At 37.2% G+C, this 26,831-nt stretch overlaps 2 protein-coding genes across 5 annotated transcripts; one reads left to right on the top strand and one right to left on the bottom strand.

The window, feature by feature from the left end:
• Positions 1–1,609: 1,609 nt before the first annotated feature.
• LOC131935435 (uncharacterized) lies at positions 1,610–11,259 on the bottom strand. The gene is made up of 3 exons (XM_059291835.1): positions 11,227–11,259; positions 3,035–3,980; positions 1,610–2,487 (listed from the first exon to the last, which is right to left on the bottom strand). Exons 1-3 carry the CDS (start codon positions 11,257–11,259, stop codon positions 1,610–1,612), a joined length of 1,857 nt encoding a protein of 618 aa, XP_059147818.1.
• A 3,844-nt stretch (positions 11,260–15,103) lies between these two features.
• LOC131935366 (copine-3) lies at positions 15,104–26,538 on the top strand. 4 transcript variants are annotated; one of them, XM_059291727.1, is made up of 18 exons: positions 15,104–15,254; positions 16,587–16,683; positions 17,285–17,398; positions 17,687–18,208; positions 18,399–18,544; positions 18,949–19,128; positions 19,374–19,448; positions 19,568–19,642; positions 20,206–20,289; positions 20,468–20,557; positions 20,739–20,834; positions 22,271–22,357; positions 22,516–22,575; positions 22,659–22,792; positions 23,481–23,587; positions 23,933–24,075; positions 24,578–24,814; positions 25,067–26,538. In XM_059291727.1, the coding sequence occupies exons 2-18, from the start codon at positions 16,605–16,607 to the stop codon at positions 25,169–25,171; spliced, it is 2,334 nt and encodes a 777-aa protein (XP_059147710.1). In that variant the 5' UTR covers positions 15,104–15,254; positions 16,587–16,604; the 3' UTR covers positions 25,172–26,538. The 4 variants fall into 4 exon arrangements, with proteins under 4 accessions (XP_059147710.1, XP_059147712.1, XP_059147709.1 ...); XM_059291726.1 differs by lacking the exon at positions 15,104–15,254 and adding an exon at positions 15,966–16,068; XM_059291729.1 differs by lacking the exon at positions 17,285–17,398.
• Positions 26,539–26,831: the final 293 nt, after the last annotated feature.

Below are 26,831 nucleotides of genomic sequence, written 5' to 3'. Positions count from 1 at the left end.
AGTGGCATTACGTCTCCACGCTCGACCTGTCACCCCAGGGGCTCGAGTTCCATTTCTTCGATTGTCTCTGGTACAGCTGACCCGCCGTCATGGGCACAGATAGAAACACACACAAACACCGGCACACACACACTCACAGACACCGACAGACACACACGCACACTCACAGACACACAATCACATACACATACTATCACACACACATATTCATAAACACACACAAACACAGACGCAGACACACACCCACAGACATAAACAAACATTCACACATAAAGACAAACTCCTACACACACACACACACACACACTCAAACATACACACTTACACACCGATGCACACAAGTACACATATGTATTGGTTATCTACTTAAGTATAAATTAATTTGGTGACAAACATTATAAATCAACATTCATGTAATTAACAATTAGTAATATTTATATTCACTCAATCGTATTTGTAAACATTTAATTCACTTAGGGTCACTGTTACACTATTGTAATGTAATATTTGAATTTTATTTTACATGCTCAGAACAAATCTTCTGGTACAGTAAAACTCTGAATAGTTAAATGGGTTAATGAACTTGATGTTTAAACTCGAGGCCGGGTCTAAAGGGGTTAAATTTTTAACTAGATGGTGGGTTTTAAAGGGTTAATTTTAAACTTAATGTGGGTTGAAGTGTTAACTTCAGACTTGATTTTGAGGGAACGGGGTTTAAGTTTCAACTAAAGGCTACGTGTTGGGGGGGGGGGGGGGGGTTAAGTTTCAACTCAAGGTTGGGTGTTGGGGGTGGGGGTTAAAGTTTCAAGGCTGGGTGTTGGGGGGTTAAAGTTTCAACTCAAGGCTGGGTGTTGGGGGAGGGGGGGGGTTAAAGTTTTAACTCAAGGCTAGGTGTTGGGGGGGGGGGTTAAAGTTTCAACTCAAGGCTGGGTGTTGGGGGGTTAAAATTTCAACTCAGCTACTTGTATTACATCCCCAAGTTGGTAGACTTTTTAAAAACTGAACGAAGGGAGGTAAAAAAAAATTGTAATAACGTTAAGGGAAATAATAACGCACGGGTCCCCTTGGATTTGTGTGGAAATTGATAAAAATGACGGGGGTCCAAATGAAATTAAAAAACGCAATCTCGCGGAGCACTAACTTGGAAGCCAGTGATTGGTCTTCTGCTTGATTACACGTTGCTTGATGAGTAGAAAGTAGAGTTTCCATGGCTTGCCTTTAGTTTCTGTCTTCTGACCCGTGTGTGTTTTATGGTGTAGGATTTTTGTGTAGCGATGGTGTAGGATTTTTGTGTAGCGATGGTGTAGGATTTTTGCGCGTTGGTTTGCGGTGGGGATTTTTTTTTTGTCTCACGCGTATGAGCCCACTGCTTGTTTTTATTATGTTGTATTAAATTGTTGGGTGGATAACCTTGCGTGTTGATCAGTTACTTCCCTTGGTTGGTAGCTCTTGGTCGCGGGGAGATAACAAACATGAGTGACCTTTGACTCGGGTGCTCAGCGAGTGGAATAGGTCACGTGCTACACAGCTCGCTCGTCAGCTGGTCCCACGTCTGCTACTGTGCGGTACCAACCTCGGCTAAAAGCTTTCAATTAGGCCTAAGCCGAGATTAAAAGAGGGCGGAGCGTTTATCCACAGTTGACTTGTGGGCTTGTGGGGGCTTGTATTGGCATGTTGTGGGGGCTTGTATTGACATGTTGTGGGGGCTTGTATTGACATGCTGTGGGGCTTGTATTGACATGTTGTGGGGGCTTGTATTGACATGTTGTGGGGGCTTGTATTGGCATGTTGTGGGGGCTTGTATCGACATGCTGTGGGGGCTTGTATTGACATATTGTGGGGGCTTGTATTGACATATTGTGGGGGCTTGTATTGACATATTGTGGGGGCTTATATTGGCAGCTTGTGGTGCTAGGTGGATGGTGGCTTGTGGTGCTAGGTGGATGGTGGCTTGTGGTGCTAGGTGGATGGTGGCTTGTGGTACTGAGTGGATGGTGGCTTGTGGTGCTAGGTGGATGGTGGCTTGTGGTGCTAGGTGGATGGTGGCTTGTGGTACTGAGTGGATGGTGGCTTGTGGTGCTAGGTGGATGGTGGCTTGTGGTACTGAGTGGATGGTGGCTTGTGGTGCTAGGTGGATGGTGGCTTGTGGTGCTAGGTGGATGGTGGCTTGTGGTACTGAGTGGATGGTGGCTTGTGGTGCTAGGTGGATGGTGGCTTGTGGTGCTGAGTGGATGGTGGCTTGTGGTACTGAGTGGATGGTGGCTTGTGGTGCTAGGTGGATGGTGGCTTGTGGTGCTAGGTGGATGGTGGCTTGTGGTACTGAGTGGATGGTGGCTTGTGGTGCTAGGTGGATGGTGGCTTGTGGTACTGAGTGGATGGTGGCTTGTGGTACTGAGTGGATGGTGGCTTGTGGTGCTAGGTGGATGGTGGCTTGTGGTGCTAGGTGGATGGTGGCTTGTGGTACTGAGTGGATGGTGGCTTGTGGTACTGAGTGGATGGTGGCTTGTGGTGCTAGGTGGATGGTGGCTTGTGGTGCTAGGTGGATGGTAGCTTGTGGTGCTTGGTGGTGGGTGGATGGTAGCTTGTGGTACTGGGTGGATGGTGGCTTGTGGTGCTAGGTGGATGGTAGCTTGTGGTGCTTGGTGGTGGGTGGATGGTAGCTTGTGGTACTGGGTGGATGGTGGCTTGTGGTACTGAGTGGATGGTGGCTTATGGTGCTAGGTGGATGGTGGCTTGTGGTACTGGGTGGATGGTGGCTTGTGGTACTGAGTGGATGGTGGCTTATGGTGCTAGGTGGATGGTGGCTTGTTGTGCTAGGTGGATGGTGGCTTGGGGTGCTGGGTGGTGGGTGGATGGTAGCTTGTGGTGCTTGGTGGTGGGTGGATGGTAGCTTGTGGTACTGGGTGGATGGTGGCTTGTGGTGCTTGGTGGTGGGTGGATGGTAGCTTGTGGTACTGGGTGGATGGTGGCTTGTGGTGCTAGGTGGATGGTGGCTTGTGGTGCTGGGTGCTGGGTGGATGGTAGCTTGTGGTACTGGGTGGATGGTGGCTTGTGGTGCTGGGTGGTGGGTGGATGGTAGCTTGTGGTGCTAGGTGGATGGTGGCTTGTGGTGCTGGGTGGTGGGTGGATGGTAGCTTGTGGTACTGGGTGGATGGTGGCTTGTGGTGCTGGGTGGTGGGTGGATGGTAGCTTGTGGTACTGGGTGGATGGTGGCTTGTGGTACTGAGTGGATGGTGGCTTATGGTGCTAGGTGGATGGTGGCTTGTGGTACTAGGTGGATGGTGGCTTGTGGTGCTAGGTGGATGGTGGCTTGTGGTACTGAGTGGATGGTGGCTTGTGGTACTGAGTGGATGGTGGCTTGTGGTGCTAGGTGGATGGTGGCTTGTGGTGCTAGGTGGATGGTAGCTTGTGGTGCTTGGTGGTGGGTGGATGGTAGCTTGTGGTACTGGGTGGATGATGGCTTGTGGTGCTAGGTGGATGGTGGCTTGTGGTACTGAGTGGATGGTGGCTTGTGGTGCTAGGTGGATGGTGGCTTGTGGTACTGAGTGGATGGTGGCTTGTGGTGCTAGGTGGATGGTGGCTTGTGGTACTGAGTGGATGGTGGCTTGTGGTGCTAGGTGGATGGTGGCTTGTGGTGCTAGGTGGATGGTGGCTTGTGGTACTGAGTGGATGGTGGCTTGTGGTGCTAGGTGGATGGTGGCTTGTGGTGCTAGGTGGATGGTGGCTTGTGGTACTGAGTGGATGGTGGCTTGTGGTACTGAGTGGATGGTGGCTTGTGGTACTAGGTGGATGGTGGCTTGTGGTACTGAGTGGATGGTGGCTTGTGGTGCTAGGTGGATGGTGGCTTGTGGTGCTAGGTGGATGGTGGCTTGTGGTACTGAGTGGATGGTGGCTTGTGGTGCTAGGTGGATGGTGGCTTGTGGTGCTTGGTGGTGGGTGGATGGTAGCTTGTGGTACTGGGTGGATGATGGCTTGTGGTGCTAGGTGGATGGTGGCTTGTGGTACTGGGTGGATGGTGGCTTGTGGTACTGGGTGGATGGTGGCTTGTTGTGCTAGGTGGATGGTAGCTTGTGGTGCTGGGTGGATGGTAGCTTGTGGTACTGGGTGGATGATGGCTTGTTGTGCTAGGTGGATGGTAGCTTGTGGTACTGGGTGGATGATGGCTTGTGGTGCTAGGTGGATGGTGGCTTGTGGTACTGGGTGGATGGTGGCTTGTTGTGCTAGGTGGATGGTAGCTTGTGGTGCTGGGTGCTGGGTGGATGGTGGCTTGTGGTACAGGGTGGATGATGGCTTGTGGTGCTAGGTGGATGGTGGCTTGTGGTACTGGGTGGATGGTGGCTTGTGGTGCTAGGTGGTGGGTGGATGGTGGCTTGTGGTGCTAGGTGGTGGGTGGATGGTGGCTTGTGGTGCTAGGTGGATGGTGGCTTGTGGTACTGAGTGGATGGTGGCTTATGGTGCTAGGTGGATGGTGGCTTGTTGTGCTAGGTTGATGGTGGCTTGTGGTGCTAGGTGGATGGTGGGTGGATGGTGGCTTGTGGTGCTGAGTGGATGGTGGCTTGAATGAATGTCTCCAAGTCAAAGTTTCGGTCTCAGTGACGTTTGTTTTAACCAAGTGTCCACTCCCCAACACTACTTCCTGTTAAATCAAAACAACTTGGTCACGTGACGAAAGCTGTAGTAGTCGCTGCTTGTCTCAAACTCAAATCTCGCGAGATATGTTTGTATTGGTGTTAAGTTAGTGGTTATAACGTGTTGGTGTTTAGGTAGAGAGCATATGGGCTATATTGTGGTGTTTAGATAGTATGAAAAATAAACCGGGAGTGATCTCCCCTAAACTTTCTCGAATACTCTTATATAAAATAACAGGGGATGGGAACTCGGGCTATAGACATGATTTTTAATCCATTTTAAATACTTAAACTTTTAAAAATAGAATAAAATCTCGTAGACAAATTAATTGCACACCAAGTGAACGCCAAATAAAAAAGCGCATAATAGTGCGCAATATTATTAGTACTTTTAAAATTTACATTAGTTTTTTTAGAAATCTGAAGTAGCGTAAAATTACTACTTCCAGTCAACGGAAATTACTCAAAATTTAACAGAAGGTAGAGAATTAGATCTTTTACTTACATGTGAAATTTCATTTATGTATCTGAAATAGTACTCAAGTTATAGGCTTTTGAAAAATTCAAAGTAGGAAAAGTACCACTTCCGGTTATCGGAAATCGCTCAAAAGTTTATACGGATCTACGATTTTGATAAAATACTTATATATGAAATTTCATCAACCTAGCTGTAACGTTACTCAAGTTATCGTGTTTACACACGGACACACAGACAGACAGACACACAGACAGACACACAGACATACGGACAAGATTGCAAAATTATGTTTCTCCGTATCAGTGAGGTGTAAAACATCGAGATTTGTAAAAATCTCGATTTTTTTTTTTTGCACGATTACAAGACTTTCTCTATACTTCGTATATACGAGAAAGTAAAAAAATTGAGAGCCGAACTATTAAAGAAAAACTTTGAGAGCCGCTGTATTAAAAAAAACAACAACTTTGAGAGCCACTGTATTAAAAAAAAAAGACATTGAGAGCTGATGTATTAAAAAAAAACTTTGAGAGCCGCTGTATTTAAAAAAATGTAGGATCCGCTGTATAAAAAAATGTGGGATCCGCTGTATTAAAAAATGTGGGATCCGCTGTATTAAAAAAATGTGGGACCCGCTGTATTAATGATATGTTAACCCCGTATAACCCAAGTGATTGGTGTCTGATTGTTTTCTGGACGCCAGGGGAGAGAATTAATCCGAGCGGTTACGGGGGATAATTACGGAGAAAATGGATAAACACGGGGGGTGGGAGCGGTGGGTGGGGTGGATATAATGAGTAGATGGAGCGGTTATCGCGGAACAATTCTGTCATCAAAAAGATAATTCACAAAAATTGTGGCGTCAGGCTAGGAATTATTCACGAAGAAATGTAATCGCCTGAGCAGTTATTTGTGAATGTATACTCCTTTCCTGTTTAGTTACCAGAGAAACATTTATCAAGTATGGGGAAACTATCTAAAGGAAGAGTTTTTTAAATAGGGGTCTAAGATGAATGGGCGAAAGACCGGAGATGGTTTGCCCAGAGGCCATTTTCCAGAAGAGTCGATTGCCCCGAATGGGACGATTGCCTAAATTCAATTGTCCGATTAGGCATTTTTCCCGGGAAAAAAAATCATATTAATATGTTATTTACTGGAAATTATCAAGTTTGTACCCCCCTAAAAAGATTTTTTTTTATTTTTTGTAAAATATTATTTGGGTTGTTTTAGTATTTTTTAGACATCAAACTTGTAAACCAACTACAGTCGTTTAGCTTTTATTTTTTTTAAAAACTAAGACACTGCATTCTTAAGGATAAGAACCATTTTATTTTATTATTATTACATTGGTAAGTGATATATCGTAATAAAGATGAGTTCAATTTTAAATTGACAGATTATGAGAAATACAATCAAAAAATGATTAATGCCATCAGTCAATTATTACTCTTCGTTCTTGACTTTGATTCCTATGAGGCTTGAAAAGCTGGTTCCAAATGGTTCCAAATAGTTGTTGCCAGATGAGATAGCATATTTTTCATCCACAATTGAATATTTTATAACATTTGACAAATAAGTACAAAATGGCTTCCGGTTTTATTAAGTCTAGAAATATTCAAATAAATAATTATTAGTAATATGTTAGTAATTTAGCAAACACTTTTATTTTTAAATTGGATTAGTAGAGTCAGGGTGTTGTGGCGATAGGGTATGTTGTATTATCTAATATATAAAGCTCAATTCTGTATGTAAAAATAAGTTTGTCGTTGACATACTTCGATGGATTTAAGTGTTAGACTATTATCGTGCTCATAGTCTAATTTATGAGTTAAAAAATTACTCTTGAAAGTGTTGGGAAATAATTTTCATTTTTCAAACTGATAGTAATAATTGTCGGCATGTTCATTAAACATAATTTTTAAAAAATAACAAAAATTCTAATTAAGTCTGAAAATTATTTATATTTAGTCCATTAGCACTTACTTCCCTTTGATAAATTAGGAAAACACAATTACTTCCCTTTATAAAACATTGCATTAGTGGAAAATAATTTACTTTTTATTACTTTGTTTTGGTGTTGGAAAAAAAATAATTACATAATTAGCGGGGATTGATCAAGTGCAAATGTTGTAGGTATTTTACGAATAAGCTTGGTGTATTATAATTGTTCATTTGGTTTGGTTTGGCACCTACGTTCGTTTAAGTGAGTGCAAAAGACTCTGAATAAGTTGGGGTACTATAGTCCATTATTAAGCTGAAACAGGCGATTCTGCCCCGGGCTAGACTGTGAGCACTTTGCGTTTATGTTCGCGTTAGTGTTTTCTTTGTGTTTAGGTTGGGTTTGCGTTAGTGGTTGCGTTTTGATTTGATTAGTTTTTGTTCTTTCTTTTTTTTGTTTTCGTTTGTGTTTTTTCTTTGGGTTTGTGTTTGTATTTGTGTTTGTGGTTGGTTTTGCGTTTGGATTTGGTTTGTTTTCGTTTGCTTTTTCGTTTGTTTTTTTCTTTGTGTTCGTATTGGTGTTTGTGGTTGTGGTTGGGTTTGTTGTTAGGTTTTTGTTGTCGTTTGCTTTTTTGTTTGTTTTTTCTTTGTGTTTGTATTGGTGTTTGTGATTGTGGTTGGGTTTGTTGTTAGATTTTCGTTTTCGTTTGTATTTGTAATTGTGTTAGCGTTATGTTTGCGTTTTGTTGTTTTGGTTGGTTGTGGTTTGGGTGGGCAATGCCGGGTTTATGATGATTACTAAACACAGGTAATGGTCTTTAACAGAAAGGTTTTTCACAGAAGCCAGAGCAGGGCCTGGCCGGGACGACTAGTTTAATATAAATAAACTACTAGGCTATGGCCCATCGACCGCTATTGTGTATTTTATCATGAAAAACAATTGTTGTGACTTTCATTGTTTTACTTTCCCTGGCCATTCCAGTGGACTCCAAGGAGGGGTTGAGGGCGGTGTTTTGAAATATTTGAATTAATAAAATAATTTTTAAATTAATTTCAACGGATTATCTTCAATACAAACGGGTTTTATTTTTTAAAATGTAGCTATGATTTTATCGCTTACCATATGTTTTAAAAAGATTTTAAAAAATTTTTTAGTACCATTACATAAACGAGTACGTAAAACCGGCTTAAGTCAAACTTGTATAAATAATGGTCCTATTACAAACATACTTGTGATAATTTCATCAGCAATAGTTATGTTTAGGCAAACTGTTATAAAATTGTATGTGGTCGCTTGCATTTGATTTCCACTTAATGCCCGTTGTCAGTGGCGTAGCGAGGTCGGGTGTCACCCGGTGCGGCACTTAATGGTGTCACCCCCCAGAGGCGTAGCGACCCTTCCGGGGGACAAACTTTCAAATTTTCGATTTGCACCCCCCCCCCCCTCAAACTTTCGATTTGCACCCCCCCCCTCAAGTTTTTCTCTATATATTTTGCTATTTTTTGCCTTAGTGTCACCCCCCTAAATGGTGTCACCCGGTGCGGTCCGCACCCCCGCACCCCCCTCGCTACGCCCCTGCCCGTTGTCTACACAATGTTTTTATGTTTTTAGTAGTGCAACTGAATTTCTTGTCAAACCTCAGATAAAACTGTACACTAGACATTTGATAGCTTTGAAAGATTTTAATTTATTTACAACAACATTCCCCAACTCTCCCCAACATTCCCCAACTCTCCCCAACATTCCCCAACTATCCCCAACATTCCCCAACTCTCCCCAACATTCCCCAATTTTCCACAACATTCCACAATTCTCTCCAACATTCCCCAAATCTCCCCAACATTCCCCAAATCTCCCAAACATTCCACAACTCTCCCCAACAATCACTAAGTCTCTAATACTGTAGTTTAGAAATGATGAAAAGAAATATCGGACCGACAGTTGTTAATAAAGACTTCACACTCCACCAATAACTATCTGTATCGCAAAATGCATATTAAAATTATGTTACGTTTGAGTAAAATAAAGTAACCTTTCTGTGGTGTGAAGTTTAAATTTAAAGATTGACCTCTCTTTTAAATATAAAGTTTAAGTAAATATTGACCGTAATATAAAATTTAATTTTAAAAATTGACCTTTCTTTAATATAAAATTTAAATTTAATGATTGGCCTTTCTGTAAATTAAAGTTTAAGTAAATATTGACCTTTCTGTAATGTAAATTTAAATTTAAAAATTGACCTTTCTGCAGCGCAAACCGGCGGGAACCGGCCAAAATTTTCCCCATACCCCCAGACACAAACATAAAAAACTGCACGGGGGCACGTGCAAGACCCGTGCTGCACTTATGGATTTTTTTAACACCATGAGTACCCTCCCCTCCCTACCTCCTAATCCATCTAGTCTCTGCTGCACCCACCCCCACCCCCACCCCCCACCTCCATCTATTCCTTACCCCCAAAAATACATTAGGTTGACAGTTTAAATTCGATATTTCAGGGGACATAATTTAGTGTCTTCTAAAACTAAAAACAATATTGCACACTTAGATACAACTTTTAGAGGGAAAAAATAAAAAATAAAAAAAAAATGGGGTTAAAAAAAAGTTCCATTTTTTTTTCTTCTCGGTGGCCGTCAGTGTTAATAATTCCTCAATGTACATGCACCGCATCTCCACCCTTTTATTTTCTCGGAGACATTTCATTCCTGCGCTAGCAATTTAGCCCAATTTAATTAAACCTTTTTTCCCCACTCCCTCCCTAGAAGACTGGGTGGGGACATACCATTGCATGGGGGGTGAGGTCACGTGATTTGGAGGGGTGGTCTTGGAGGTTGGAGGCTGGTTTTTTGTGGAGAGGTGACATTTTTTTTTATTCCCCTGTCCCCGTCCTAACCCTCCTGTCCTCTACAGTTTCGGCCTGTGTTTTCGGGGCTTCGCATATCGGGTGAGGGGAGTTAGAAATGGAATTATAACGGGTTGGAAGGTCCCCATCGATCCGGCGCCCCCTGGGCCATTCATCTTTCATTAACGTTGACACGGCTTAATCAGAAGCTTTGGGTGTTGCGCGAATAGAATAAAACTCCATAATAGAGCGCCCCCTCACTGCAAACTAAAGGGAAGCTACTGTCACCGATTTGTATTTTTTTTTTATGTGTGCTTCCTCGTTTGTGTCTGCATTTGTTTTTAATCCAACGCAGTAGTAAAAGTCCTTTCAGTAACCTTAAGTAAATATTGAATAAAGGGGGAGGGGTTGTAAATTTATTTATTTTACAAAAAATCGAGTCTCAATTCAAGCCTGTTTAAAAGTTTCAAACAGCTGAAAGCGACCGATGTTTAAATAATAAATACAAGTCGGGCGCATGGTATATTTTATGGATGTAATGGGGGACAAGGGAGGGAGGCGTATTTTGCAAAGAGTAGCTTTGGGCGACATAAATAAAGACAAAGGGTTTTTTGAAAAGACAGGGTGCTGGTAAGATGTTATCAATGATAGATTCACTGGAAACTTTGGAAATAAAAAAATGTTTTTGAAAATTAATGAAATCTTGAGTTTAAAAATGTTTAAATGTCTTTTTTTGTTTTCTAGTTACACAAACACAACACTCGCAATTCTAAATTTTAAAAGTATGTATTAGGATTTAGGGCCGATATTTGTAGTCACTACTAGAAGTATAGAACAATAACACGCAGAACTAGATGATGAAAGGGAGACAAACTACGCTTTTCTGATTATATTTTTCAAACTGCGTTCTCTCCCTTTAGAAGCTGCCAATACCTGTTGTTTGTATGTGTGTGTGTATCCAAACACTTGCTAACTTTGTAAAATATTTTTAAATAAAAAGCTGAATTCCCGTAACTTCAACAATGTACTTTGTCCAAGTGGTTTATACCCAATGTTATATGTGTGTTTAGCCTGATACAAATGTTTATCTTCACTAGACGAGTAATTAAACAAATTATAATTTTTCAAGAACCCAAAGGATCCCGAGATAAAACACACCCTCTCCCACACAACAGTTTAAAGGCTTCGTAGAATATTCTATGTATATTATGTAGACTAAATACGCTGAATATATCACATTTGTTTATTTTTTTAGTTGAGTGTTGTGTCAGCTGTCTTATTTAACAAGGTATCACACGATGAGGGACACTCACAGTACCAAAACTTAGTCATTGATGCTGACGCTATCATTGACATCGTCAAATGGTGAAGTCATTGCCAAACAAATAACGCTGTCATTGACGGACAAAGGGCAATGTCATAGACACACAAATGACATGGTCATTCGCATGGACCAATGGCATATACAATGTGTCAGATATCAACAAAGGCAATAATTTAATGTAACAACTCAATTGTTTCATCTACCTCATCCTACGTGTGGGCCTAACTGCAACAATCGTCCCATCTACGTCATCCTACATGTGGGCCTAACAGCAACAATTGTCACATTTACGTCATCATACATGTGGGCAGTACAGCAACAATTACGTCATCATACATGTGGGCAGTACAGCAACAATTACGTCATCCTACATGTGGGCAGAACAGCAACAGTTACGTCACTCTACATGTGAGCACGACAGATAAGGATTAGATCTGAACCCACTTGTACTCAAATAATTGAAGACAAACTTTACTTGCAACCAGGAAGTAAACAAAGGAGGTGATTCAGACATACCCAGATACTAAAGTCAGGCAAGCATTCACACAATCAACGTTAATGAGATTACACATGCACCGTTCGCTACACAACAGCTTAGATGACGTCAGTTGGAAAGCAATTAAAAAATCAAAACTCCAAACTTGGAGCATATAGAGAATATAAAGTGGGAGTTTTCTGTGATTGTGGCTATAGGATTTTTATGGTCGTACTCTGTTGTTGTTCTAAGTAGTGGTTGTGGTCCTATTTGGCGGTTGTCTTACTCTAAGGTTGTGGTTCTACTCTGTGGTTGTGGTTCTACCCTGTGGTTGTGGTTCTACTGTGGTTGTGGTTCTACTCTGTAGTTGTGGTTCTACCCTGTGGTTGTGGGTCTACCCTGTGGTTGTGGTTCTACTCTCTGGTTGTGGTTCTACTCTGTGGTTGTGGTTCTACTCTGTTGTTGTGGTCCTACTCTGTTGTTGTGGTTCTACCCTTTAGTTGTGGTCCTACTCTGTTGTTGTGGTCCTACTCTGTTGTTGTGGTTCTACCCTTTAGTTGTGGTCCTACTCTGTTGTTGTGGTCCTACTCTGTTGTTGTGGTTCTACCCTTTAGTTGTGGTTCTACTCTATGGTTGTGGTTCAACTCTGTGGTTTTAGTCCTACTTTCATTACTCACCATGTGCGAGTTGTGGTTGTGGCCCTACTCTACTTAATAGCTGGGGTTATACAAGCAGTTATGACCCGTTATCTCACCAAACTCTACATTAAATTAATGTTAAATTTGGTTGAAACTAACTTTTTCTTTTAAATCTTAAGATTAAAAAGAAAAAGTTATTATCTCGATCTTTCCATCGCCAGATCAGACAGTTAACATAATTAGCCGACCTTTCATTATTTCAGGAAACCAGCCCGCAGAGTTAATGAGTAAACATTAAAGTGTGTAGCTTGGCTGAAGTTAGACACACACTGTGTAAAGTGGAAGTGTGAATGTGTACAGAAATAAAACGCTATTGAACCTCCATGTATCGTCATAAAGTATGTTGACGTGGTATTAAATCTTGTGTCTACGACAGGTCTGTCACCGTCTGTTTTTACATTGTGACGTCACTGGAGTCGGATATAGTCGGTGTACACAGCTCACCTTACGGGGAAAGAAAACATACCTGTGTAAGCTACTGTATAGATCGACTATTTACCTTTCATACATAGACTATCTGCAACAGGAACTTAACACAGGTGATTAAATCATTGTTAACTTGTCATGCCGGTTGCATTTTTAGTGTGCGTTTGTGTATGCGTGTTTCTATACTATTTATTTATTTGTATTAATCTATTATATTGTTGTTGTTTTTTTTTTGTTTTTTTTTCTTTTATTTTCTTTTAAATGTAATTTTTGGATTTAGCATGACTAAACTGATTAAGTTTGTTACAGAGTTTCTTTTAGGCATCTCTTGAGGGAGGGGGGGGGGGGGGGGCTGAAGTGCGTCTATCCCCCCCCCCCCCCTCATTTTCCCCGTACGAAATATAATTTACATACAAAATAATAGTCCTACCTCAGCCTAGGTAGCCACGTCTTATTGACAAAGTTTAATGCTGTGGTTTAAGTTAGACAAATGTAATATTCTTCTTACATTCCTAAAAGAACCAAATGAATACGGTTTTTTCCCCCGGTTAAGCCCGACCCGGATTATTTCTATATATAAGGGACGTCGTGTGCAAACAAGACCAAATATCTTTCTGTGTACAGTAGACACTCTAATATCTAGTTCCGTAAAATTTTAAATGATTTTAATCGTTACGGATGGCAATGGGCCTATTATATAGATAGATCTACTGGAAATTGGATTACTTGACTAGAATAGACATCAAGTAATTATTCCTATTGATTTCCCCTGCGCATGTAGGCTAATGTAGCACTATAACGGTAGGCCTAGACCTAACGGGCTCGAAAGCTTGACCTATTGACCTATGGCTTTAGGTTTAGGCTGGAGTGGAAGGGGTACGGGAAACAAAAAATCCTGACTTAAATTTATCACTGTGCATTTCTTATCCATCAAAACCTGAGATCAGCTAGGGCCTACTAAGCCCTACTATGGCTTGGATCACTTTACAAATTATACAATAACAACAAAAACTATAATCTGAAGTAAAATGTGTAATAAGACATGAAACCTCATGAATGCATTAATCGAAGTTCTTTCTATAATAGTGGTTATAATATAGGTAATTTATATAAAACAGTGCATTTCTCGGGTACATTGTTTATAACAACTGTGTCTTTATTCAATGCCCTAAAAGCCCTGGTGTCTATTAAAATTAAATATTAATTAACATAAACAAAATCTTCAAATATAGTCCTCCTAAGGCCTAAGTAATTAATAGTATACACTTATCTCAGTATGTGAATAGCCTCTCTAATAGCCAATCTTCGGATAAAAAAATAATTTTAATAAATAATGAACTGTGAATACATGTTTTTAAATAAAACCAAGGTGTGTTATATTTTAAAATAAAACTAATAATTAAAAAAAACGTTTTAATAACAAGCTTTTATGTAATAATGCACAAAAAGGAGAAAATAAATTATAGACTACTATTTAAATAACTATAAAGAAAAGCGTGGGTCACTTTAGTATCTATTGGATACCATTACTAATATTTAGGAAGATACCCACGCTTTTCTTTATAGTTATTTAAATAGTAGTCTATAATTTATTTTCTGCTTTTTAGTGCATTATTACATAAAAACTTGTTATTAAAACGTTTTTATGAATTTTTATTTTGAGGTCATCAATAAATGACGTCACACTCGTAGGGGGAGAGGGGGTCCGTAATTTTGTGACGATGTGTGATGATGGGGAGGGGGGGGGGGCGGCTCAGATGTTGCGACGTCACACTTTTGCATTATAAAAAAGCAATGTTAGAAAACGAATTTTAGACGTTATTTCGCGTTTTAGATAACTGTTTTAATAAATTGTAATAGTTTAGACAAGATTTTAGAAAAATATCGATGTTTTAAAAAAAATTCAACTGCAATTTTGAGGGAGGTTGTAGGTTGAGGTGTGACCTCATTTTAGGGGGGGGGGGGGGGTCTGGCTTTTTGTGACGACGTGTGACGGAGATGTCTTCTGTAAAAGATATCAACCAATTCTTTATAATAAAGAATTTAACACACACTGCAAAAAAAAAAAAAAAAAAAAAAAAAAAAAAAAGGAAACTTCTAAAGTCTAAAGCTAGATTCCAGATCTAGTTTGATCTAGACTAGATATAGATCTAGAAATCTAGTGCTCTAGATCTAATAGATCTAGATCTAGATCTATCTAAAAATTTTAAAATCGGTATGATACTTTCGTCCAGTTTCTTGGAAATTTTTGTTAACTTCCGCATTTAGAAATCTAAATCTAGAGATCTAGATTCTAGAAACATTTGTTTGAAGTTGGTTATTTCCCATATGCTGTGTTCATTGTATTGACATTAATTTTTATTCCGGTTTCAATGGGATTTTTTTAAGATCAACATTATTATTATTAGGACTTGCAGTACGTTAGTAAACAGTAAACACGCTACCAGGTAATTACTATTTAATTAGGCTAACACTAGAGAATGAGATTCTTCTCTAGTCTCGATCTTGTGATTCTAATCATACTAACTAGATCTAGATTCTAGATCTAGATTCTAGATCTAGATCTAAAATCTAAGATCTAGATCTAGATCTAGATTCTAGAATCTAGTGATCTAGAGATCTAGATTCTAGATCTATCATCTTCATTCTTAATTCTATCATCAACTATCAAGTTAATTATCAAATATCAACCAATCATTTCATTATCACAGTAAAGTGGAGTAAAGTCTAGATTCTAGCTCTCTAGTCCAGGCTTCTGCAGGGGCCCAGATCTAGGTATTTAGATTTAGAATCTAGATCTAGTTCTAGTCTAGATTTAGATCTAGTCTAGAAAATCTAGTGTTTAGTATTTTATTTTTTAACAATAAATAAGGCAGTGACGCACAAGAGATTGCTGCTGTTTAAAATAGGTAGGGCACGGTGGTAGATCTAAAAATAGAAGTCTATTTACTTATTTAGAATCTAGTTAGATCTAGTCCTAGATCTAGATCTAGCTAAAAATAGAATTTCATTGATAAGTATTGAGAAATCAAACATTATTTTTAGAGTTTTAGACTAGAGTCAGAGTCACTGAGTTATATCATGTTTATACACAGTAGGCCTAGATGTAGTCATTAAGTTATCAAGTCTAGTCAGAACACATTGTCACATTCACATTAGTGACATCTTAGGGGTGTGACATTAGTAACTAGATCTAGATATCTAGATTCTAGTTAGATTCTAAATCTAATTGTTTTCAAATTCACCATGAAGCAGCATCATGTAAGTTGTTTTTTTTTGTGAATAGCCACAAATAGGTGTAATGATGTCATTTGTTATGGACCACCCCTTATATTCAGGGTTAGTGTAGTACTAAGCAGCTAAGCTTATCAAACCTATGCTGAATAATTTTTTTATGCTTGACTATCTGAATTCTGTGGATTTTTTTTTCTTTAAAAAATTGATGAGGTATATTACATTTCAAATGAACATTTTCATCAGTAGGACTTTATTGTAATAGTACTGACTCATTTGTTTATTATGTGTGTTACAAAATGAAAGTTTTAAACATCTTCATAGTCCAGTTTGCTAAAATTGAGGTCACTGCATTGAAACAATTCCTATGGGAATTCAGGGAACACTATTCTAGCTCAAATAATGATAAGAAAATGTTGCTACTTAAAAAAATAACAATACACTTAATTTGTGTTTCAATAATGCTTAAAATACATACCTACTAATTTTTTTTTTAAAAGTTTGTTTTTAAAGCATAAATTTCTTAAATGTTTAAATTTCAACAGACACAAACAAGGTCTGCAATGTCACAGTACGGTCACCCCCATTACCCACAAGGCCAGGCGGCACCACCTTACCCCCAGCCTAGTGCCCCAGGAGGAGGTAGGATTATACCACAACTTTATAATTATTTTCTCACTCCTGTCCATTATACCAGAGGCCTGAGAAAACACAGTGTTTGTTACCATGGAACTTTTTTAAATTCACTATTTAAAGTGTATTGAGTATTCTTGAAGCGTTTCAGTAAGTTCATAAAAAATAAACAGTAGCCTAAAATGCCTAAAATGGTATTTAAACTTTAAAAAAAAGTTAATCTATCAATCAACTGTGTTTTCTCAGTGCTAGTATTTATTACATTTTTTATATTCATTTTTTTTTTGCTTACACATGCAGTATTATATTTTGTGATAAAAATTATATATATGCTTAGTTTCTTTTAGTCTTGCTTTTATATTTTATACTGTCTAGGCTATGAAGTGCCTGTTATTTTTTAAAATATTTTATTTAGATATAAAAAAAAAATTTACAAATATATTTAAAAATGCTTATCATAACACATACAAAATCAGTAGATTTAGCATCACTCTTATAACAGTGCTTTATCATTTAGTATTTAGTTCAGCCTTATTTATGAAACCTATTTATGTCATACATTGTGGTCCACCCAATAGCTCAAGCTTTGTACTATACATCTCTGCATTAGGTCTTCCCTATCCCCAAGCTCCTGGTCTTCCCTATCCTGTAGCACCAGGACAGCCTGCTTATCCCGGATATACACCTTATCCCCAATATGGCTATAGCTCAGCTTCATACCCAGGTAGCTCTTATGTGTTTGCTTTCATTCTATCTATTTTGGTTTGGTTTATTTTTAACACTGTTTTGAGTCATTAAAAAATTTTTACTTTAATAATTGTTGTTTTTTTGTGTTTAGAGACTATCAACTTTTTTATTTAATTTGCTCGTTATAAGTCTTTTCTTATATATATATATATATATATATATATATATATATATATATATATATATATATATATATATATATATATTACTGTTAAATAATTGTTCAATGCTGTATTTTTATGAGCCTGTATATTTGTAATAATAGGCCAACCAAATCATCAGTCTCCATCACGTGGTCAAGCTCCATATCCAGCCCCTGGTCAGGCACCATATCCAGCCTCTGGTCAAGCACCATATCCAGCCCCTGGTCAAGCATCATTTCCTGCAGCTGGCCAAACACGGCCTCCAGCCCCTGGTCAAGCACCCAATCCAGCCTCTGGCCAAGCACCTTATCCAGCCACTGGTCAAGCACCGTATCCAGCCTCTGGTCAAGCACCTTATCCAGCCCCTGGCCAAACACCCTATCCCGCAGCTGGTCAAGCACCTTATCCAGCCCCTGGAAATGTATCACAAGGCCTGGGGCCGTATCCACCCCAGACACAGCCACAAGGCCAGGGGCCATACCCTGCGCCTGGTCAGTCAGCCTATCCACCTCAAGGCCAGACTCAAGGCCAAGCAAACTATCAACCCAGAGGTCCAGCTCCTTATCCAGGTCAAGGTCAGACACTAGTTCAAGGTTACCCTGGGCCACCTGGGTCAACTAATTCGACCATGGCTGCTGGGGCAGGTCAGCATGTACAGTTTTTATTTTCTAGTTCTCTTGTTTTAATTAACGTTTTATTTAATAAATCCAAAGCTGTTAATTTTTAATCGCAACGAGGTCATTCCAGTAATTCTGGATATAAAGTAAAGTTTTTTTATGATACTCTATTTATCTACTGTTTATTTTTTAAAATGCTATTAATCTTCTCATTCAGCTGGAGTAAACAGACCAGGTGCCGACCAGTTTAAATCCAGGGTGGAGATTCAGCTGGAATGTAAAAACCTGTTGAACAAAGACTTACTTTCCAAGTCAGATCCTTGCGCTGTTCTATACATGATGCGTGGGGGCAGGTGGGAGGAGGTAATACAACTTTTTAGACTCTGATGTCCTACTTGTATTTAATATATCAGAAACCAGTTTAATTTACTCATTCTTAGTTGCAGTGTAGGTTTATATCATGTATCTGACACCAAATTTTTAACATTTTTATAGCATAAACAAAGCTAACACTGATAAGTTAGTTTTTTAAAATATATTTAATATTGTTGTCAACTATTTAATTAGTGCAATTTAAAAGCATTAAGTTTTAATTATTAAAAAGTAGATTATTGCTAGTAGACTTGATTTACTTCATGAATTTATCTCATAGCTGAAATATTAGTTCAATAAATAGAAATTAATAAATAAATAGGTAATAGAAATTAATTATTTTCCAGCCATCATTTAAAAGAAAATAATTTTAAAATATTTGAATATGTTTACAGTATGGAAGAACAGAGAATATAAAGAACAACCTGAACCCAAAGTTTAACAAAACATTTGTCATCAACTATTTCTTTGAGGAAGTTCAGAAGCTGTTGATTGCTGTGTATGATATTGATAATGCCACCCCACAGTTGACAGATGATGACTTCTTGGGGCAGCTGGAGACCACACTGGGTCAGGTAATACTGTGGGGGAAGGGGTCTGTTAGCCTTAGGTGAGATTATACAGTTTGGGGGTCTGTTAGCATTAGGTGAGATTATACAGTGGAGGGGTCTGTCGGCTTTGGGTCAGGTTAGACTGTGAGTTTTTAGTCATTGTTTGAAAAACTCGAAAACTTGCAATGTACAAATGATTTAGATATTTTATTGTTATCAAATTAAAAAGGATCTTATAAAATGATGTAACAATTTTTTCTCTTTCTTAGCTTGTATCCAACACCCCATTTACTGCCAAATTGTTTCTGAAGAATGGTAGGCCAGCTGGACAAGGAACCATCACAGTTAGTTTTTTTAAATTTTAAACTCATATTTTACAGAATTATTTATTTTTGCAATTTTTGTCCATTCTCTACATATAAAAATTATAATTAAATTTTTTTTTGTTTTCAACTATTTATAGATCAGAACAGAAGAAATCAAAGAAGGAACTGAAAGCACTTTACTTACGTTTAGAGCTTCAAAACTTGATAAAAAGGTTAGCATTAACTATGAATTAGGTCTGTTTTTTTATAGTTTAGAATTATATAGCTTTACAAACATAAATGAACTCATTTTTAGTTGCATATTTTGATGAGTAACTGGCACAAAGCAGCAGTAAACATGCCAGATAGTGTTGGATTTTTCTATAAAATATAACAGAGATTTTGTTATTGAGACCAAAGATTTTTTAAAACTGCTGGCATCAGATAGGTGCAAGCTTACTGGGGTTAGTTACCTTTTCTGGCTTGGTGGTCTGTGAGGCAGATGAAGTAGAGTTCACCTGTTTCTGTGACCTTGGTATAGGAAGAGAAAGTGTCCAGCCACCACCTTAACTTTGCCTATCCTGATTTAGGTGAGGTAGGCTTGGTATTCAAACTTGAGACTTTAGTCTTAGCACTTGTGTGCTCTATCCTCTGGTATAGGGGATGTAGGTTGTGGGAGAGTCACTGCACTTATGTTACCAGAGGTAGATTGACACATTTAACACATGTTCCTGTGACCTTCTGATGGCAGTAAAATGAAACAACGTAGTATTAAAATAATGTGTTATCCCATCAGGATTTCTTTGGAAAATCTGATCCCTACCTGGAAATACACCGGGCAGCCCTAGATGGTAGCTGGCAAATGGTCCATAAAACAGAGGTCAGTTAGACTTTTACAATAACTAGAACTTTTTAAACATTTTTTTTAAAACTCTATTATCAATGTAAAAACTGATGTATTAAATTAATGAAATAACATTTGTCAAAACTATGTTATTTTGTCCTTGAAATATTTATTTGAGTAGAACACATATATTAAGATTGTTTTGGGTTGACAGGTGATTAAAAATAACCTAAATCCTTCATGGAGACCCTTCCAGTTGTCACTACAGAAACTCTGTGGAGGAAACAGACTTCAGAAAATTAAGGTCAGCAACAATTAAACCTTTAGCCTTTGTGCGTACTGTGCTAAGATTTGAGCATTAGTGTCAGTTATTATTGTTGCGATGCTATTGAAATGTTTCAATGTAATGTTTGATATATCTGTGCTAATACTTTATTTTTTTTACATGTAAATTATGGTTAAAATGTTTAAAATTATATCCTTAGATTGATTGCTATGATTGGGACAATGATGGAAGCCATGATTTCATTGGCACCTGTACAACAACATTTGAAGAAATGTCCAGAGCAGCAACACAAGAGGTATAATCTTTCTTATCTCCCTTGTGTATTCACATTTCAGTCAACAGGTTTTCTAAACTATTTTATATTTTCTTATAATCAATTTTAAAAAAAATCTAAGTTGTTATTTAACCATACAAGTGGGGATAAAATTTATTGATTGTAAACAGTTTATTATAGACTAGCCGTCGGTACCCGTTACACATGAATTATGAGTCTAGATAGTTTAATGTTATAGGTGTTTGAGAAAAATATTTTATCCAATAGTTATTGGTCAAAATGCTATGTGCTTTACTACATATTGAAGGATATTAGTGACAAAGAAAAGAAATAACTTAATAGCTAAAAATCCGAAACATTTAAAAAATAACTTAGGCTACCAATTCCTATTAGAAAAATTAAAACCAAATTATCTATAGATATAATTCTCTTCATGGAGACCAAAGAAAACACCAAGCTGTAAGCGCGTCTAGCAGCCCCTCTCTTCCTCTCTAGGCATATCCCTACCACCCCCACATGGTCTGGTGAGCTGTGGTTCACGCTAAATGTTTACAATTGTAGAGCCGGGTTTAGTTAAGGCTATTAGGGGCAGATAATTTAGTTTGAAACGATTTTAAACTTAGGGGAGGTAACTAAGAGGAGGCTGCTTTCACTGGGGGGGGGGGGGGGTGTTGGGGGAAAGGAGGGGGGTATCGTCCTTAACGACCTTCTGATGGTGTTTTAAAGCAAATATTTTCAGTGGCAGCATTGGTACTGTCGAATTCACAAATTATGTATTACTGAAAAGTAGAAAATGTAACAACTAAATAGCGGCATATGATATGCCATGGGTCGGCTCGTACACATTATTAGTCAACACAACACCATATTAAATGCACAAACTGATTAAGATAGTTAATTGGTTCCTTTAAAAACCCTGCTGTTCAATGGACATTATGTTTTTTTTTTAAAAGTAATTTGTATGTCTTGATAAGTAGATCTAGATCTAAATTAAATTTGAATAAAATAGTTCAGTTCTTTATATTCTAAAATTGGAAGATGACGCCATTAGTTTTGTGTTCTTTCTGTAGTTTAAACATGTCACATGTGACGTCATTGTTTATTGTGTTCAAGTCAAAACCATAAACAATTTCTGGTTGCTTAATAAAAAAAAATGTGTTTCTACATTCAAATATTGCTATATTTTAAATTTTTTTCTTTAAATAAAATTTAGTTTATACATTTAAAACACCCATCATATTATTTTCAACAAAAGTCTGTATCTTTAAGTTCTCCATATATTGCTGAACATACTGATCTTATAACCTCTAAAATGTTGCCGACAAAAAGAGAGAGAAGTGCCCACATGGGCTTTTATATATAAGGATTAGCATTTTTAACATTTGTGTGTTAATTTTAGCTTTATTCAATTAAGCACTATTACTTATATCAGCTTATGTTTCCTTAATATATTTCAGGTGACCTGGCCATGCATAAATCCTGCCAGTAAAGCAAAGAAAAAAAGTTACACCAATTCAGGAACTATACATTTAACCTCCTGTAAAGTGAGTTTTCATTTTTCCTCTCAATTAAAAAATCTCACGGGGTAGTGATTTGACCTAGCCAGAGAAAAGCAACTAATAAACAGCTCATTCTCTACGATTTCTACTTTTTTTTTTCTAGAATTTACATGTACAACAAACTCTTGAATTCTTTCCCTCAGATTGTCAAAGAATACACCTTTCTAGATTTTGTGACTTCAGGCATGCAGATCAATTTTACAGTAAGTATTATTTAGTAGAGATAAACAAAAGCCAACTACTTTGTTTTCATGGATGTGCTAACTAAGCTGATATCTTTCATTAGGTTGGTATAGATTTTACAGCATCAAATGGAAACCCATCCCAGTCTACATCACTTCACTACATTAATCCTCACTCACCCAATGAATACATGGCAGCAATAAAAACTGTAGGGGAGGTGTGCCAGGACTACGACTCGTAAGTTACAATTTTTTTTTTGCACATCTGTCTCGTCCTATGTGGGATTGATATTTAGACAAAAAGTTTACAACTTGCATTAGAATATTTAGAATATTATGTGGTTTATTAGTAACGTGTAGGTCGTTAAGGACGATAATCCTCCTTTCCCCCAACCCCCCCCCCCCCCGTGAAAGCAGCCTCCTCTTAGTTACCTCCCCTAAGTTTAAAATTGTTTCAAACTAAATTATCTGCCCCTAATATCCGTCACTATACCTGGCTCTACGATTGTAGACATTTAGCGTGAACCACAGCTCACCAGACCATGTGGGGTGGTAGGGATATGCTTAGAGAGGAAGAGAGGGAGCTGCTAGGCGCGCTTACAGCTTGGTGTTTTCTAGGGTATCCAAGAAGATAATTATATATATAGATAACACAGTGTATTGTGTTAAATTTAATGAAGAGGTGTTGGAAAAAGGTGTTTACTAAAACAGGTAGGTTTGCACCTGTTGAGGTTAGAGGCATGAAAATGGACGATGAGGGCTAACTGGTCTGGCTAAAACTGTTGTCTTTTTGAAGACTATATTCTATCAGTATTGCTGTGGTTAAATTATGCAACGACACAGGATGTTGTGGTTTATTACCAATGTATGGATAAACAAAATCTGTTGTGGTTTATTACTAATTTAATGATTGATTTTGTTAACAGTGACAAGTTGTTCCCTGCCCTAGGCTTTGGAGCACGTATACCACCTAAGATGGAAATTTCTCATGAATTCGCTTTAAACTTCAACCTTCAGAACCCATACTGTCAAGGTATGATAAGTTGTAGATTACTTAATATTATTGTGGCAGAATTTCTAAAGATGTTTTATGACTGTTCACTTATTTCATCTTTTACTGTAGTTGTAGGGGAGGTTACCTAACAATTAAAAAAAAAACATTAACTGTTGTCACGCTCCGTATTAATTTAACATGTGGACATTATTTTACTATTTCACATTTTAAAAATTACCTTCAATTTTGTAATATTTGTTTTTAAATATTCAGTTTTGATCATTCTAGTTATAAAACATTTGGCTTTTGGAAAATTTGAAATTAGAACAAGCTACATCCTTGATTCAATGAAAGCTATGTATTTCCATAACTGATATTTGCTAGGCATAGATGGGATTCTCCAAGCCTACTATAACTGTATCCAACAAGTCCAGCTGTATGGACCAACCAATGCTGCTCCTATCATTCATCATGTGGCCAGATTTGCTGCTCAAGCTCAGAGGGAGGAGGGCTCTAAAGGAGCTCATGTCAGTGGCTTTCTTTGTTTTGTTTTTTTTGGTTCATAACCCTACTATCACAATTTTTAACAAATTTAGGATTAAAAATAAAGTGGGTTCAAATTTTACTTTCACAATTTAAAAAAAAATACAGATTTAAAAATAAAACAGGTTCATTATCTTACTATCACAATTTTTAACGAAATAAAGATTTAATTAGGGCCATAATATAATTATAAAGTGGGTTCATAATCCTATCATCACAGTTTTAAATAAAAATTAAATTACAATTTAAAATAAAGTGAATTCATGATCTTACAATCTAAAACATTTTTTAAAATTATTTTTTAAGCTACACAGATAACCAATGCTGCACTTGAAATCTTTATTTAAACAGTCAAATCTCTTTAATTAATTCTTACCTATTAGAATCAGGAGGTATAACAAACAATACCTTGAAACACTAAGAGACAAATAAAAATGCTTTTATATTTATCCTAGTTATGTAAATTGTTTTTTTTTTGTTTTCCAGGCCTATTTCATCCTACTGATGCTGACCGATGGTGTTCTAAGTGACATGTCCAATACAAAAAGTGCTATAGTGGAGGCCAGCAAACTGCCCATGTCTCTCATCATAGTTGGAGTGGGCCAGGCAGACTTCAGTGACATGGAGATATTGGATGGAGACGATGGGGTGCTAAGGGCAGCTAATGGGGAGCCAGCTAAGAGAGATATTGTCCAGTTCGTTCCCTTCAGGGATTTCAAACATGTAAGCAAAAATTTCAAACTCTCACAAATTCATTCATTTGCCTATGTAAAGTTTCTTATATCAGTTAACAATAAATAATAATTTTCATCTTATATCTTTGTAACCTTTTGATTCCTTGTGGGACACAGATGTCTTATAATTAATTAAATTTATGTAGTTTAACTCAAAGTTCAATTTATTTTAGAATTGGTGTTGTTTACTAGAGTACACGTAAACCCTATTCTACAGCCAGTTATGTTATATTTATTACAGAGCAGCCCAGTGGAGTTAGCGCGTCATGTTTTGGCCGAAGTCCCAAAACAAGTGACTGACTACTACAAGATGAGGGGGCTACAGCCTATGGCAAAACCCACATAGACAGTCGTATATCCAGATGACAGTCTTGTATCCAGTGATAGCATCACTTCCTGGGGGGTGGAACTTTTAAACTTACCATTACCAAGTACAAAACATGGAATGTTTTATAAAACATTTTTTTATATCCCTGCTTTAAAGTATCAGTGACAAAGTCTGTACAGGAAAGGTTTAGGTAGGAACAGCTGACAATGGTCAGCAATATTACCCAGGTGTGTCAGATTAAAAAGAGAGTACATTTGGCTGTCAGAACTTCTGTTATCTACCGGTTGTAAATTTATCTGTTCAATGTGATAAGAAACAAACCATGTTATCTATGCTTATATTTTCATTTAAATTATGCTTTTTTTTACTGTTTATGCAAGTACACTTTCATTACAATTTTTAACACAGCTGAATGATTCAAAGCATAATATTTTAAACATCTTAGTATTTATTTAGTTCAGTACCAAATGTATTCAGCATTACATTAACCATAGGCATTAGTCATTCTTTTTCAGTTTTTATTTCATCTTTGTAGATAATCATTTTGATTTCTATCCTACTTTACAAACACATAATGAAGCTCCTTGCTTTTTTTGTGCCTTAATGCTTTGCAATTAGATACCTGTTTTTACTCTGTAAGTCATATTTATATTGGTTTTGTCATTAGAATATATTAATTTGTTATCTCAGTTTAATAGAAGGGATTAGATAAATTTTAAATTTTTCTGCCTTATGTAGGCCAAACCAAAAATATATATTATCTTTCCATGCCAAATAGTCATGCTAAAATTCAATTATTCTACCATATATATATTTTTAAAAGTGCTTTATTGTTCCCCGTATTATTTACCCATTATATACTGTTTTCATAGGTTGTATGATCTGAATATTTCATTCTCTCCCAATTCTTTAAAACAATTGTTCATTGTTGTGATTAATCCATATTTAAATTGTCTTTATTGAATATCTATAATAAATAATGCCTTACATTAATGGGGCTTTAAAATAAAAATCTTGATCTATTAGTATTCTTATATAATATTTTTTATTTAGAGATTGAATAATTTTTCAGATGATTGCTATCCTCCAGTTAAAGTTGAAATAATATTGCATCTATCAAAGTTTCATGGTTTGCTCAAACTCAAAATGTTAAACTGTTACTAAATACTCCAATTTTTCTCTTCTCTTATGCACATTTTTCTTTAAAACCAAATGAATTTACTGATAAGCTAAATATTGATTATGAGGAAAATCGCTTAAAATTGTTTACTTAATCGAAACTAACACTATTTAAATGTGTATCTTATTTTTATTAGATGACTGTATATAAAGTTTTATTTATGAATAATTTAAATTGGAGAGGTTTTCCAATAATAAAAACACAAGTGTAAAAGAAAAAAAATTCTTAAAACATGTAACCTATTTAAAATTCTGATTGCTATTTTAAATTTGTTTACATTACTTTCTTTAACTCAGAATGTGATGTTATATCAAGCTGTTTGAGGACAATTTATTTTTGGCATGTGTGTTAACTGTAAGATCAAGGGATCAAATGATATTTTCTAGCTCATCTGTTTTATCATCTCTGGTGTTTACTGTGATTAAAATACCCATTTCCAAAAGTACCATTATTGATGAATTTATTTACAAGCACTGATTTTTACAAAACTCTTTATAC

The sequence above is a fragment of the Physella acuta genome, unplaced genomic scaffold, assembly GCF_028476545.2.
Source record: "Physella acuta isolate Inbredline_101_S28 unplaced genomic scaffold, ASM2847654v3 ptg000144l, whole genome shotgun sequence".
In the NCBI taxonomy this organism is placed as follows: domain Eukaryota; kingdom Metazoa; phylum Mollusca; class Gastropoda; family Physidae; genus Physella; species Physella acuta.
This window is presented reverse-complemented; position numbering and strand designations above follow the sequence as displayed.